The sequence below is a fragment of the Castor canadensis genome, chromosome 19 (genome assembly GCF_047511655.1).
Source record: "Castor canadensis chromosome 19, mCasCan1.hap1v2, whole genome shotgun sequence".
In the NCBI taxonomy this organism is placed as follows: domain Eukaryota; kingdom Metazoa; phylum Chordata; class Mammalia; order Rodentia; family Castoridae; genus Castor; species Castor canadensis.
Genome location: NC_133404.1, coordinates 20,721,534 through 20,735,125, shown reverse-complemented (window position 1 = coordinate 20,735,125; position 13,592 = coordinate 20,721,534). Strand labels below are relative to the sequence as shown.

Sequence of the window (13,592 nt, the reverse complement as noted above, 5' to 3'; positions counted from 1 at the left end):
ATTCTACACTTTGTAGCAACAATTGAACATTCCATCATTGGAAATCATTCTTGTGGCTTTTCCCTGCTGAGATTCTGAGGACAGTGGGTGGCTTTGCCTGTGAGACTTAAGAACAGCAGCTGCAGCCACTCTCTGTGGAGTGGAGCGCGTGCCCCACCCTCTAAGGGAGGCAGTCTCTGTAACCATCTTCAGAATGCATCCCCAGCTCCTGAGACATTTCATATTTTTCTCCTGTAACAGTGCATGGCTGAGTTTAATCTGGAGTTAGGGTCATCTCTGTTCACATAGCTGTGAGTGAAAGTGTACAGTCTTTTCTGAAGGTGTTGTGGGATTCTCTGTGGAATCTGTGCAGGTTCTTGGGCTGGATCTTGGGGGTGGTGCCCTAGTTTACCTGTAGGAGCCTTCAGAGATGACTTGGACACATGCACTCCTATGAAAGAGTAGCTTTTGCCTAGGTGGCCTGCTGGACCTCTGGACACCTCTCTGCAGCTTGTAATATGGCCTCCAGGACAGCACACTTTCTGTGTGACTTAGCCCACTCACTGTTTTTCCTTTGTCATCTCTTCCTACTCTGGGAAGCTGTATCTCACCCTCTTCTTTTCTTCCCCAGCACTTGCTCTGCAGATCACCTTATACCTTGGGCCTCAGGCAACACCTGGGCTGCTGCTGGTTCACTGGAAGCCAGAGCCCCAGGACCTCACTTTCCTCTCGGTGCAAGCAACTGCAATCTTCCTCACACAGCTCATACCCCATTTATCAGATCAGCTTTTTAGAAGAGTATACCCCTAATTTCTCTTCTCCCTTCTCTGACCCCCATCATCTCTCACCTGGATAATTTTAATATTGCCCTCTTATTTCCATCCTTGTCCCACCTACATTCTTTCTCCTCACTTGGCCACAGTAGTCCTTTAATTGCCTAAGTTAGAATAGGTTACTTGTTTGCTTAGATCTCTTCTATGTCTTCCTGGCTTGGTTGAAAAGTCGAAGGCCTTTGAATGGTCTTGTATGTCTATTGTATTTGGTCGTTCCCTGCTCTGTTTGTTGCATGCCCAGCTTCTCCTCAAGCATTTCACCATGCTCCTGCCTCCGGACCTTTAGACCTGCAGTTCCCTTTGCCTGGGACTATCTTACTCTCAAGGTCCACATGGATGGCTCCTGCACAAACTTTGGATCTCCTAAGTTAGGCATTCTTGAGTCACCCCATTTAAAATGGTGCCTCACATGCTAGGTGTGATGGACCATGATTGTAATCCCAGCACTTGGGAGGCAGAGGCAGGAGGATCACGAGTTGGAGGCTAGCTGGGTTACATAACGAATTCCAGGCCAGTCTGGGTTATATAGCAAGACCCCGTCTCAAAACAACAGAAACAACAAAAAATGGTGTCTCTTCTCTCTTCATAGCTGGCATTCCTTTGTAGCACTTACTGCCAGTTCACATAGTATAGAGATTTTTTTGTGTATGATATTTGTCTCCCTCCTCCAGCACACAAATTTCTTTCAGACTTCTGATTGCTCTCCATATTGTTTGTCCAATTTTCTATTGGTGCTATGACAAATTATCACAAACCTAACATCAGAATAATGCATCTGCATCCCCACACTTCTGTAAGCCGGAAGTCCAGTGGGTTTGGTTGGAATCTCTGGTCTGGTCTGTGTCTCACAAGGCCAGAATCATATTGTTGGCAGGGCTGTATTTTTCTCTGCTTAGTCGCGTTCAGGTGGTGGACAGGACTCAGCTGTATGTGGTTGTTATGATATAGTACTTGACTCCTTGATAACTGTCACCTGGGGGTCATGCTGAGTCCTTTCCACGTACATCTCTTCTGCTGCCTCCAGCTTGAGAAAGGTCTCTACTTTGTGATTAGATTGGACCTGATAGGATAATCCAGGATAATCTCCTGATTTTAAGGCCCATTGCCTTCATTCCATCTGCATAGTGCCTTCTGCCATGTAAGGTGTGACACGAGGGGACACAGGTCCTGCCTGCCCTGCCACCCTCCTACTCAGGACAGTATGGACAGATACATGCTTTTGTGAAGAGAAAGAGGAAAGCTTTACACTAAGAACCTGGTCAGTGCTCCACACATTTGTCACTCTGTAAGTCACTAGCAGAGCCTTGAAAAGCAGCTGTCTTTATCCCCCATTCTATAGCTGAGTCCCAGGGAATAAGTGACTTTCCAAGATCACAGCACTGAGGGGTGCAGGTGCTTGTAGGTGGAAAGGGAACACATGCCAAGAAGCAAGGGTACCAGGCTCTGAGCGCCCAACCTTTATGAAATGGGAAGGGCTGAACTGCAGTGCCCCTGGTATAACCACTCCACGCGCGCTCTACCTCTTAACACTGACCTCCCAAATTCCTTCCATCTTTCTCGTTGCCTTTATCAACATCCTTGCATTTTCTTGGCTGGGAATGATTCCATGATGGTGCCACATTCTGCCCCTCCCTACAGATGCATACCCTAATTCTGAAGTCGTGTATGTCTGGACCAATGGCTCCACTAAGTCTGTGGTAGTGGCAGAAGATGGCTCCAGACTGAACCAGTACCACCTCATGGGGCAGACAGTGGGCACCGAGAACATCAGCACCAGCACAGGTGAGAGCCCATGTCCACCATGCTGCCCGGGACCAGAGGACATTGTGTCCTGCTCTGTAGGGCCATGCTGGAGGGGTGCAAGCACTGGGGTTGAAGCTGCAAGAGCCAGCAGCTTGGAGGGAGTGCGAGACCGTATCCTGCTGGGCACTTGCTACTTCCTGAGCCGTCTCTGTCCGGAGACCACGTGGACCTGCTTATATAACACCCCTGCCTGAGCAGTGAGACACGCAGCAGTCTCTGCGGGAAAGTAGAGCTACCTGCTCCTCTGCCACCTGCTCTGAACATTTCAGAGATTTCCCTGGGGTTGAATCTGGGAAATTATAACCAAGCAGCATGAAAGGAACAGCTGAGGTGGTGCTGAGAAGAAGGCAGGGTTTCAGTCCCAACTGCACAGGACAGGCCTGAGACCTGCAGGAGAAATCAATTGAGCCTGGCTTCCCCTGCTATGATGCAGGCAGGTGGGGAGTCCAAAGAAATAGCATGCACTTGACCTCTGAGATCTTGAAGTTATGTGGTCAGCTGTCTCCTGGCCAAGGGCAGACCTGACTGTGGCAGTCACAGTGGTGCTGTGGGCAGGGGAGGGTGAAACTTGGGGCTACAAAGAGTCTCCATATAGCAGAGGCAAAAAGCACAAAGGGATGGAGCAAGCCCAGACTGAAGAATGTAATAAGTCTCAGACCATGTCCTCAAGGGAGTCCCTGGTCAGCATTGCTGTTTGCCAGTACCTGGCAGCTAGCAGAGGCACACAGGACCTCTAGGGCAGTGTCTCCTCATGCACATATGCACAAGTGTGGCCTACCCATGCCCCTGAGGTGTGGCATCCCTGATGGACATAAGAGCTTCCCTTTTTCGTTACTATACCAAGGGAAAGGAAGTGGAAATGGGCCTGGTTTTATGGAACGTGTGTGACAAGGTGATATGGCAGATGTTTGAGGTAAGGAGAAAGGATGGTGCTGACATAGAATGCTGCCACTTGGAGTTGTTGAAGATAGTTCTTTAAAAATTTAGAACTGAAGTTTCTGCCCCCATTTGTATTCTCAAAAGAGCATTTTAAAAAGCATTACTTGATTTTGCTACCTCCAGCTAAAAAATAAAACAAAGTGAGAAAGAAAAAATGAAGATTGGACAGTAAAGAAGTAGAATGGTGTTTCATATCTTCAGTGTTAAGAAGAGGCAAAATTGGATCATTGAAGATGTAACCTTTGCTGCTAAACATATCCCTCCCCTTCTTTTCATCCTGTTTCTTTCTCCCATATTGAAGCCACTCACCCCTCCTCCACCTGCTCTCAACCTGCCTGGTGTTATGGTAAAAGGGTGCCACACCACTGTGGCACGTCTCAAGCACTGCTGAGAATTTTGGCTCCTTTTGTGTAAGAGCAGGTTCTACTTACGTGATCTTTACTGTTCCTTTGTCCCTAATGGACAATATGATGTGAGAAATGGCACTTAGGAACACCCTCAGTGGCCTTGTAAGCTGTGGGCTTTGATTGCACAGTAAGCACTGGAGCTATCATCAGCTTCCAACACCTTTCTACCCTGTCCACACAGCCAGCCGACCACTCCCTTCATATATGAGACTCCTCCCCATGATCACAGGACAGTACAGCCCTCAGGCCATGCTGCCCACTCCTTGTCATTCAGCCAACAAAGTGTCCGCAGATCAGCTCAACTCAGCCCCACTTTTCAAAGCCTTCTTCCCACCTCTCCAGGAGGACGCACATCTGAGTAGTTTTGAGACTCTGGTCCAGTAAGCCTCAAATCCCTCTGACCAGCAGCCCGCCCACCTCAGCTCCTTACCAGTTAACCATCAGGACTGCATCATTCTCAGCAAAAAATGGGAGGTCTCCACTTGCCTCCCATACAGCCAGGCAAATCCACAGAAGGCACTGGGACATCACAAGGAAATGCCCCCAGGTTCAGTGGACAGCGGGCACTCGTCTCTCTGGTGGGTAGCAGAAGGAATGAACTGGCAGGATCCTCGGACTCCTGAGCTGCTGTTCCTTACCCTCCACAAAGGATGGGTGAGCACAGAGCCTTAGGGGGTAGGAATTGCCCCCTTCCCAGGAGCTACCCCAGCTGGGAAATAGGAAGGCTCTGTTCACTCACAACAGGGCTCTGAGCTGACCTCACTCTAACTTCAAAGGCTAAATCCCAAAATCCTGACAGCTGAAGCAAGCAAGAGGGCAGGGTCGGGGGTGGGGCGGGGAGCATGACACAGATTGTGACCAGGGATTAGGGAAACACATAAATCTGATTTTCTCTGGGAAAAGCATCCATCAGAGGCTCTTCAGAGACTATGGAGCTCAAAAGATTTGCTTATAAAAGGACTGATAAGAAATTCTTACATCCTCCTCTGCCTTCTCCTTAAGGGAAATAACACAAACACTTGTCCAAGGTGACGGCAGAACTTCTTGAATTAGAGCAGGAACCAGTAGCCTAGGACTCTCACACCTTAGGGGACTGATGTGCATTGATTTACTTATTTGCAGGTGAATACACAATCATGACGGCTCATTTCCACCTGAAAAGGAAGATTGGGTACTTTGTCATCCAGACCTACCTTCCCTGCATAATGACAGTGATTTTATCCCAGGTGTCTTTTTGGCTAAATCGAGAATCTGTCCCAGCCAGGACAGTTTTTGGTAAGTGTCCCCAAGCAGGATTAAGACATTATTGTCATGTAACTGGTCCTAACTATCCCCAAAGCAACTGTCACCACTACCACTGCAATGGTTTGCACCTTAAATGTCCCCATAAGATCCAGGTGTTAAGATTTCCGCCCTAGCTTGATGCTGTTGGGAGGTGGTAGAACCTCTAGAAGGTGACATCTAGTGGAAGGAAGGTAGGTCAGTGGGGGTGTACCCTCGAGGGGTATTGTGGAACAACAGTCTCTTCCTCTCCTTCACTTCATGGCCACCATGAGGGGAGAAGCATTGGTCCCCCATATTCCCCTGTTATTATATACTGCCTCACCACCACAGGGCCAACTAATGATGAATTACAACCTTCAAAACTGTGAATCTCCCTCCCTCCCTCCCTCCCTCCCTCCCTCTTTCTTTGCTTTCTTTTTGGTGGTACTAGGGTTTGAACTCAGGGCTTCATGCTTGCCAGGCAGGTGTTCTACCACTTAACCACTATGCCAGCCCCCTCCCCTCCCTTCCCCTCTCTTCCTCACCCTTGTCCTCTTCTCCCTTCCCTCCCCTTCCTTTCCCTTTCCCTGCTTCTGGGATTTGAACAGTCTTTGTGCATGTTAAGCAAGTATTCTACTACTGAGCTATACCCCCAGCCCAGGTGCAGTAGTGTTTTTACTATGCTTATAAAATATTCATTTGCGTATCAGGTGGTGTCCTTTGAAATATGCATGCCACTTTAAAATCAGCCACTGAGTGGTGATCAATACATTATAGGTGATATGATAGTCATATATTAAACACACACACACACAACATCTTCAGGTTCAACCAACTGCAGATGGAAATTATTTGAAAATGTTGCTTGTATACTGAACATGTACAGAGTACTTTTCTTGTCATTGATCTCTAAACAATATTGTATAGCAACTCTTTACAATATTGTACACTGTATAAGGAATTATACAGGAGGATAGGAATAGGTCATATACAATTTCTGTGCCATTTTATGTAAGGTTCTTGAGCATCCATAGATTTCAGAATTTTAAACCTGGACCCAATCCCCTACACATGCCCGTGACTAACCATATATAATAAGAATCTAGACAAACATTATTTTACATCCATAAGACCTTAAGTGTAGAAAATTCTAGCTCTGGCGTTTCCTTGGCACAGTGGACAGAGTTGAGCATCTCTGACTCTCGCCTTGAAATCATTGTGTTAGTCAGCTTTCTTTTACTGTAGCAAAATACATGAGTCAATCAATTTAGAAAAGGGAGGTTTATTTTGGTTACAGTTTCAGAGGTTTCTGTCCGTGGTTGCTTGGCCTTGTTGTGGGGTGTATGGTGAGGCAGCATTTAATTGTGGGAATGTATGTTGAAACTGTTCACCTCACAGTAAAGATACGTGTGTGTGAGAGAGGGGAGAGAGAGAGAGAGAGAGAGAGAGAGAGGGAGAGATATCCTGAGCATGTCCCCAGTGACTGCAAAACCTCACACTTGGCACTGCAACCTAAAGGTTTTACCTTCTCCACACAGGTTGGGAACCAAGCCTTGAACACATGTGCCTTCGGGGGACACCTGTCCAAACCATAACACCCACTTTCTTCCCATTAGAGATGAGATGCTAAAGGTAGTTTTGCAGGGCAGTCATGAAACCAGATACTTGCATCTTTTTGTACTAGGAAGTACAGTTCCCACATTAGCTCTTGCTAATTAATGCAGTTTCCTTCCCTTCAAAAGGTGGAAGATGTTCATAGGCATTTTATTTAATTCTCCATAGTGTGTAGGAAGCTCCTCCATCCCCAGGCACAGGAGTTCCTCTAACTGTCCACTTCACTTGCCTACTCTGACTGCCCTCAGGGTATTTCAGGAAGGTGTGGAAGATGGCTCATGGCCAGGCAGTTCTACCTGCATTAATGTACCACTCTTTAGTGGAAATTTAGTAGCCAAGCAAGGAAAAAAGTTTGAAAAATAGTGTTTTCACTCATGGTTTATTTTGTCTTGGAGATTTCCAATGCATGTTCAAATTTAGGGGACCAGAGAAGGCCTAAGAGGCCTGTTTGAGCTCGTACACCGAACTCCTCCCCCCAGCACGGCGGTTAACTACTCGTGTCTCTTAGGCATCAATTCCATGTGGGCTCCATGTTTGATGAGTATGTGTACCTGCCGTTGAAGGATGGGCTGCAGCAAAACTAACAGTTGTTATGACCACTAGCAATGCTACACTCCTCTGGTGCTGTACTGGTGTCCTGTGGCTTCCGTAAAAAGTTCTCAAGCTGGATAGCTTAAACAACAGAAGTTCATTATCTCGAAGTTCTGAAGGCTAGAAGGCCAAGAGTAGGCTGTCCTTAGGGCTTGTTCCTTCTGAGGACTGTGGAGGATAATCTGTTCCAGGCTTCTGACCATGCTTCTGCTAGCTCTTTGTCTGGTGACAACAGGACTCCAGCATTTGCATGATGTGTGTGTGTGTGTGTGTGTGTGTGTGTGTGTGTGTGTGTATTTGCCTCCACCTTGTGTGTAAGCCTACAAACCTTCCCATTCTAAAAGAACAGCATATTGGATTAGGGCCTTTCTTTATGGCTTCACTTTAACTTGATTACTTCTGTCAAGACACTATTTCTGAAAAAGGTCACCTTCTGACTTACCGGAGGTTAGCACTTCAACATGTCAGTTTTAAGGGGAACACAGTTTGACCCATAGCAAGTATGTTACAACCACAGGTACACATTCTCAAAACTACTGTGAGAAGGGATGACAGGTGGATTATGAGAGTCCAGAGACCTGATTCCAAAGGTGGGTTTTTCTGTTTGATAGCAGGTGAACTTGGGTAATGCCATTAAACCTTTATCTCCCTCCTGCAAAATGGGGATAATGACAGCCTTCCAGAATGTTGCTCGAGTCAGAGGCCGATACCTAGCAGATGCAGCCACAGATGGCCCATAATCTGCCAGCCCTAAAGGCGCTCCACTCTGAGAAATCTGGCTTTGCTGTGTGGTCACTGCAGTGTTTCCCCAGAGGCAACATCAGCCTTAAGTGTACATTGCTCCCTGGTTGACAGAGTGAAGTGCCTGGACTGAGACTGAGCTACATGCTACAGTTGCACTCTGGCTCCTGGAAGGTACACATGGGGTCAGTCATAGAAAAGAAATGCATCTCATCAGTTTGCCTGTAGCCTGCTACCTACAAGATACACAGGAAATCTTCATGAAGCACTTTACTATGTGCTGTGTGAATGTCATGCCATTTTCCCACTGGTTGTGTCCCTTGTGCTACAAAGACACACCACTCTTTCAAAATGTCTTTGTTAAACCAGCCGTGATGGCACACATCCATGAGACAGGAGGACTGTAAGTTCAAGGCCAGCTTGGGCCACAGAGAGAGACCTTGCCTCAAAAAACCAACTCCAAAACAAAACAAAACCAACTCTATTGAACAATTTGCTGGTTTCGTTCAAGCCAATGGTGACGTAGCTTTATATAAATCAGATCAAAATCCATTCCCTCCTCTAGAGGGAATCACAATCAATAAAATGAGCAATATTGTAAAATGCTTAGAACATGTTAAACATTGTGAACATATGTAGGGAGGAAGGCATAGGCTGGGGTGAAAGTAAGCAGTCCCTTTTGTGTCTGCCTATCATATTCAGGGGTGTAACACCAAGGATCTGGGGACCCTACTGAACTCTGTTTCCATTCTCCACTCTGTCCTCACCTGATCCTATAGGGGTGACCACAGTGCTGACAATGACAACACTCAGCATCAGCGCTCGGAACTCCCTGCCCAAAGTGGCCTATGCCACCGCCATGGACTGGTTCATCGCTGTGTGCTATGCTTTTGTCTTCTCTGCGCTCATTGAGTTCGCTACAGTCAACTATTTTACAAAGAGAGGCTGGGCCTGGGATGGCAAAAAAGCCCTGGAAGCAGCCAAGATCAAGGTACTGCCTTCATTTTCCTACTGCTTTCTTTTGGATTCCCTGACTGAGAAAACATTCCTGATTCTGGGTCCAAATATGAGACATGGGATTTCTTCTTTCTTCTTCTCTCCCAGCTTCAAGATGATGCTTTCCCTTATATTCAGGGTCCCTACAAATTCCTACTTACAACAGGTCACTTGTCTAATTATTTTACATCACCAACTTCATTTAAGCAAAAGGTCTGGTGTTACGTGAACGGCTCTGGCTTATTTATAGTCACACCTATTATGTTTTATTCCTTTTTTTGGGAAGGGTGGGAATGGCTTTGAGCCTCACACACAAAGCAAGCGCACTACTGCTTGAGCTACACCTCCAGTCCAAGCCTGCTATTTTTGCACAAACAACTCCTGCCTCTTCAGGGAGAACTTTCCTAGGTTTTGATTGTACAGTTCATGCTCTGGTTCATCATTTTGCCACTGCACTATGCAGTGTATCTTCTTCAGGGTGGCATTCCAATCATGGAGAATACAGCTTCACAGAAGCAGTTTATCACCAAACCTACCCTGTCCTGACTAAATGATTAGGCTCACTGAACTATGCATGTGAATTGTTGTGAAAACTGTTACTCTGCTCACACCATTAATCACTGAGTACTTATCAGATGATTTGTGCCCAAATCTAAGGAACATTTGAAGGAAAAAGAATTGCACAAGATCAAGCTAAATCATTTCCTTGGTGAGTCTCATCTCACCAAGGAAACAGCCTATGATAAACTTCTAATTATACCATGCATAGAACAAACAGGCAAATACTTTGTACTGAGAGAAGGGGAGGTCAACAACATCCAGTAGAATTGAGAGGAAACCTTAATCTCAACCGTGGAAAATCAGCATGAAGGGAGTCCCAGAAGGGCTTACCTAGTACACTTACATGTTGACTCCCAGCAGGAGTCAAACACCAGTCAGCAAGCAGGATTCCAGGGAGGGCACCCAGTGTTGTTCCAGCCATGGTCCTAGTTTGCTCTTGGATGGGACACTATATTTCTTTTCCTGAGTAAACCCACAAGTTATGACTCGACCATCCAACTCATCTCATTTTCAAGGTCAACAGTCGACTCCAGTGCACCATGGGAGCTCCACTTCCATGTCTAGCCTGCTGTGTTGCAGGAAGGCATGGCAGGACCTGCCCTCTCTTGGAAGAGGGGAAGGAGAGGACGATGGGGGGAGGGCTTTACAATTAAAAGGTTCATAGGTATGCACATAGTTGTTTTTTAAGTTCTCTCTAGTCCTAAGTAGCAGTTCATGCTAACAGATTAATACCATGCTTATACACTTGTGGTCACTGCCCATCTGCCCTGGTGTATGTTTCTGCTCAACAGAGGTGGGATGGTCCAATTATGGTGGGTAATTGGTGGGAAGCTAGGAAAACATTTGTGGAGATGGGTGTCCTCAAGCTATGAAGGTCTTAGTGGAAGCAGACAAGAGAACCAGGAAGCATGTTTGCTTCTTGTTCCTCTGGTGGAGGAACCAGAGTGGGGCCTGGGAACAGGAAGCCTCCTACACCCTACTCCATGTCACTGGAAGGGAAATGTTTGCCAGCTGTTTGGGTGTTAGATGGCTACACAGTGATAGATTGGAGATGGCCAAGTCTGAAGTAGAAGAGCTGGTGACAGACCATTACACTAATTGAAGTTGTCATGTGAGTTCAGGAGGAAGTACCTGCAAAGTGGCATGTCCTTACATTCTTATTACATTTTGCAGAAAAAGGAACGTGAACTCATACTAAATAAGTCAACAAATGCTTTTACTACTGGAAAGATGACCCATCCCCCAAACATCCCAAAGGAACAGACCCCAGCAGGGACTGTGAATGCATCTGCAGTCTCTGTGAAACCTCCAGAAGAGAAGACTTCTGAGAGTAAAAAGACCTACAACAGCATCAGCAAGATTGACAAAATGTCCCGAATTGTGTTCCCCATTCTGTTCGGCACTTTCAACTTAGTTTACTGGGCAACGTATCTGAATAGGGAACCTGTGATTAAAGGGGCTGCCTCTCCAAAATAAGCCACTGTACTCTCTAAGTCCCAGGAAGCCATACTTCCCTTGAAATGGTACCAAGGAGAGGCTGAGCTCAGAAGGACTCTTCGTATTTGGACACTATCTTTCAGGAAAGTTTTGCATGTTTAATAATATGTACAAGTAATATTGCCTTGATGTTTCTACATGTAACTTTAAATGTTTCGAAGATATCCCATTGATAAAGCAAACAACTTTCTAGAAAAACAGGAGGCAATGATTGACACCCAGACACTCAGTATCTTGACATTGATAGTTTACAAACAAGATAAGTATATTTTTAACTGTTCCAAGTGTTACCTAAAAATGTTTTTTATACTTCAAATGTCATTTCATACAAATTTTCCCAGCAGATAAATATTTTAGGAAATGCTCCATGATTATTACTTGACCAACTACCGCAAGAAACAAAGATCACAGAGAGCACATTTTTCAGTAAAAGGTAACAGTGGACATTTATGTCCAAAATTAATTGCCTTTGATGATTCTTCCTGTTCTGAAGTTAGGAAAGTACTGCATGAACCGACATTAAGAAATAGAGTAGGCAAACATTTATGCAGATGAATTTAATAACAGAAATACATAGTATGTTAGATTAGCACATCAAATATTTCACCAAGGAAAAATTTAACTGCTTAAAAATTCATTTCTTTTGGAAATGGAATTTATTTCCAGCCCAGTCCAGACCCTCCAGTAATTAAAACGATGGCAGAGATACTAAAAGAAAAAGTGGCTTTATGATACTCTTGGCCTTTGACCACATCCTGCACTCACTGTCTCCGGAACACTGACCGCCTCTCGCACCGGCGTGTAGTGCTTCAGTGGTGAGAACTTGTAATTGAGTAATTTTGCATTTTATTTCCATGTCCGTATTTCATGATTGACTTATTGCTCTGTTAGCTTTTGTATATGAATCTTAAATGTTCATTAAAAAATAAAAATGAACTGATTTTGTGGGTATACATTATTCTTTAAATTTAAATTTGGGTGGTCTCATTTCTTAAAGATGACCTTAAAAAAATAAAGGAAATCTTTCTTCAACCTTGCTTGGAGAAAAAACAAAGGAAAATAAAACTCCTATGCATCAGCCCCACTCTTTTCAGTCTAATTCTTTCCTCTTACAGAGGAAAGTTGCTAGGCACAGCGAGGGTGGATGGGTACAATAGATAGCTTTCTGGCCATGTATCAGTGATAGAAGACCCTTGGGTCTTTTCCAGGCTGAGTATTTGTTGTAGTCTTGGTGGCTGCTGGGTCCTCGCTCTGTATCTTCCTTTAGCTGTTTGTGAACAGTCAGTCACTTCAATGTAGTTGAAGTGGGGCATCTACTTAATGTTTAAATAAATATCACCAGGTATGAAAAGAACAAGTTCTGCCCTTCCATAACTTACTTGAAATTCCACATTCCTAATGTAGGAATTATGACTTTTAGCCAACAATATCAAAATTAGACTTGTCTAGACTAACCAGGTGCCCTGATTCCTTAACTATGCAAAGATCTCTTCATCTCTTCTATAACTGGTTTACAAATAGGAAGAGTGCTTTTCAGTGCTACACAGGAGGCATTCTCTATTATAAGTGATGACACAATTGTAGACTAACATGTGTACTTTTTATTACACCAGAACATAAAAGCCACCAAAACAAGATTGAACCTGAGGCTCAGTAAGAAGCTCCTATTTTTCACTTCCTGTTTAGGTACATTTCTTTTACAGTCTTCAAAGTTTAGATTTGCACTATAGTTTGAGGAAGATATTATATGATATCACCAAATAGCTGTGTGTATAAAAGCCCATCTTGAACATCTCAGCCCTGAAAGAAAATGACGGGAGATTCCAAGATGGCAGCTAGAGGGAGGAAGCAGAAAGCGAGCCTCCTATTGTGAAATCTTGGAGAGACGCTGGAGACACACTTTGCAGGCAAAATCACTGAGAAGAGGCACAACTTTTACCCCTCCACACCTCCAGCTGGCGCAGAGAATCTCCACTTCACAATAACAGAGAAACAGGGAGGCCCCCAGGCTGCCAGTCACCCGTGCCCAGACAGTTTGGGAAGACACGGACAAGGTGAGCTGCGCAGTACAGTGGTACTCCCGCAGACAACCCTGGGCCAGATCAGCAGAGCCCCCTGGACAGACTGACCTCCACCCAGGGAAAAAAGAGAAGCTGACTAATAAGCAATAAGAGCAATAAAGACACGCAGGAAAGAGGGTGGAGCGCACTGAGTGCCGAAGATTGGGGGTAGGGAATCCTTCCCGGAACTGTAAATAAACAAGCCGGGTGGGCAGGAGAGGCTCCGGTGGGAGCGGGGGCATGCGCCCAGCAACCAGGAGCGGGAAAGCTTGTAAGAGTGGCGGAGGGAGGAAAACTCCACAGGAGAG

At 45.4% G+C, this 13,592-nt stretch overlaps 1 protein-coding gene across 5 annotated transcripts in view; it reads left to right on the top strand.

The window, feature by feature from the left end:
• Positions 1 to 12,160, top strand: part of Gabra5 (gamma-aminobutyric acid type A receptor subunit alpha5) — a 70,839-nt gene extending 58,679 nt beyond the window's left edge. For all 5 annotated transcript variants that reach the window (XM_074061595.1, XM_020153183.2, XM_020153184.2 and 2 more), the window contains exons 8-11: positions 2,451 to 2,594; positions 5,084 to 5,236; positions 8,950 to 9,161; positions 10,901 to 12,160. In XM_074061595.1, coding sequence (XP_073917696.1) covers positions 2,451 to 2,594; positions 5,084 to 5,236; positions 8,950 to 9,161; positions 10,901 to 11,203 — 812 coding nt within the window. In that variant the 3' untranslated portion in view covers positions 11,204 to 12,160. The remainder of the gene's footprint in view (positions 1 to 2,450; positions 2,595 to 5,083; positions 5,237 to 8,949; positions 9,162 to 10,900) is intronic.
• Positions 12,161 to 13,592: the final 1,432 nt, after the last annotated feature.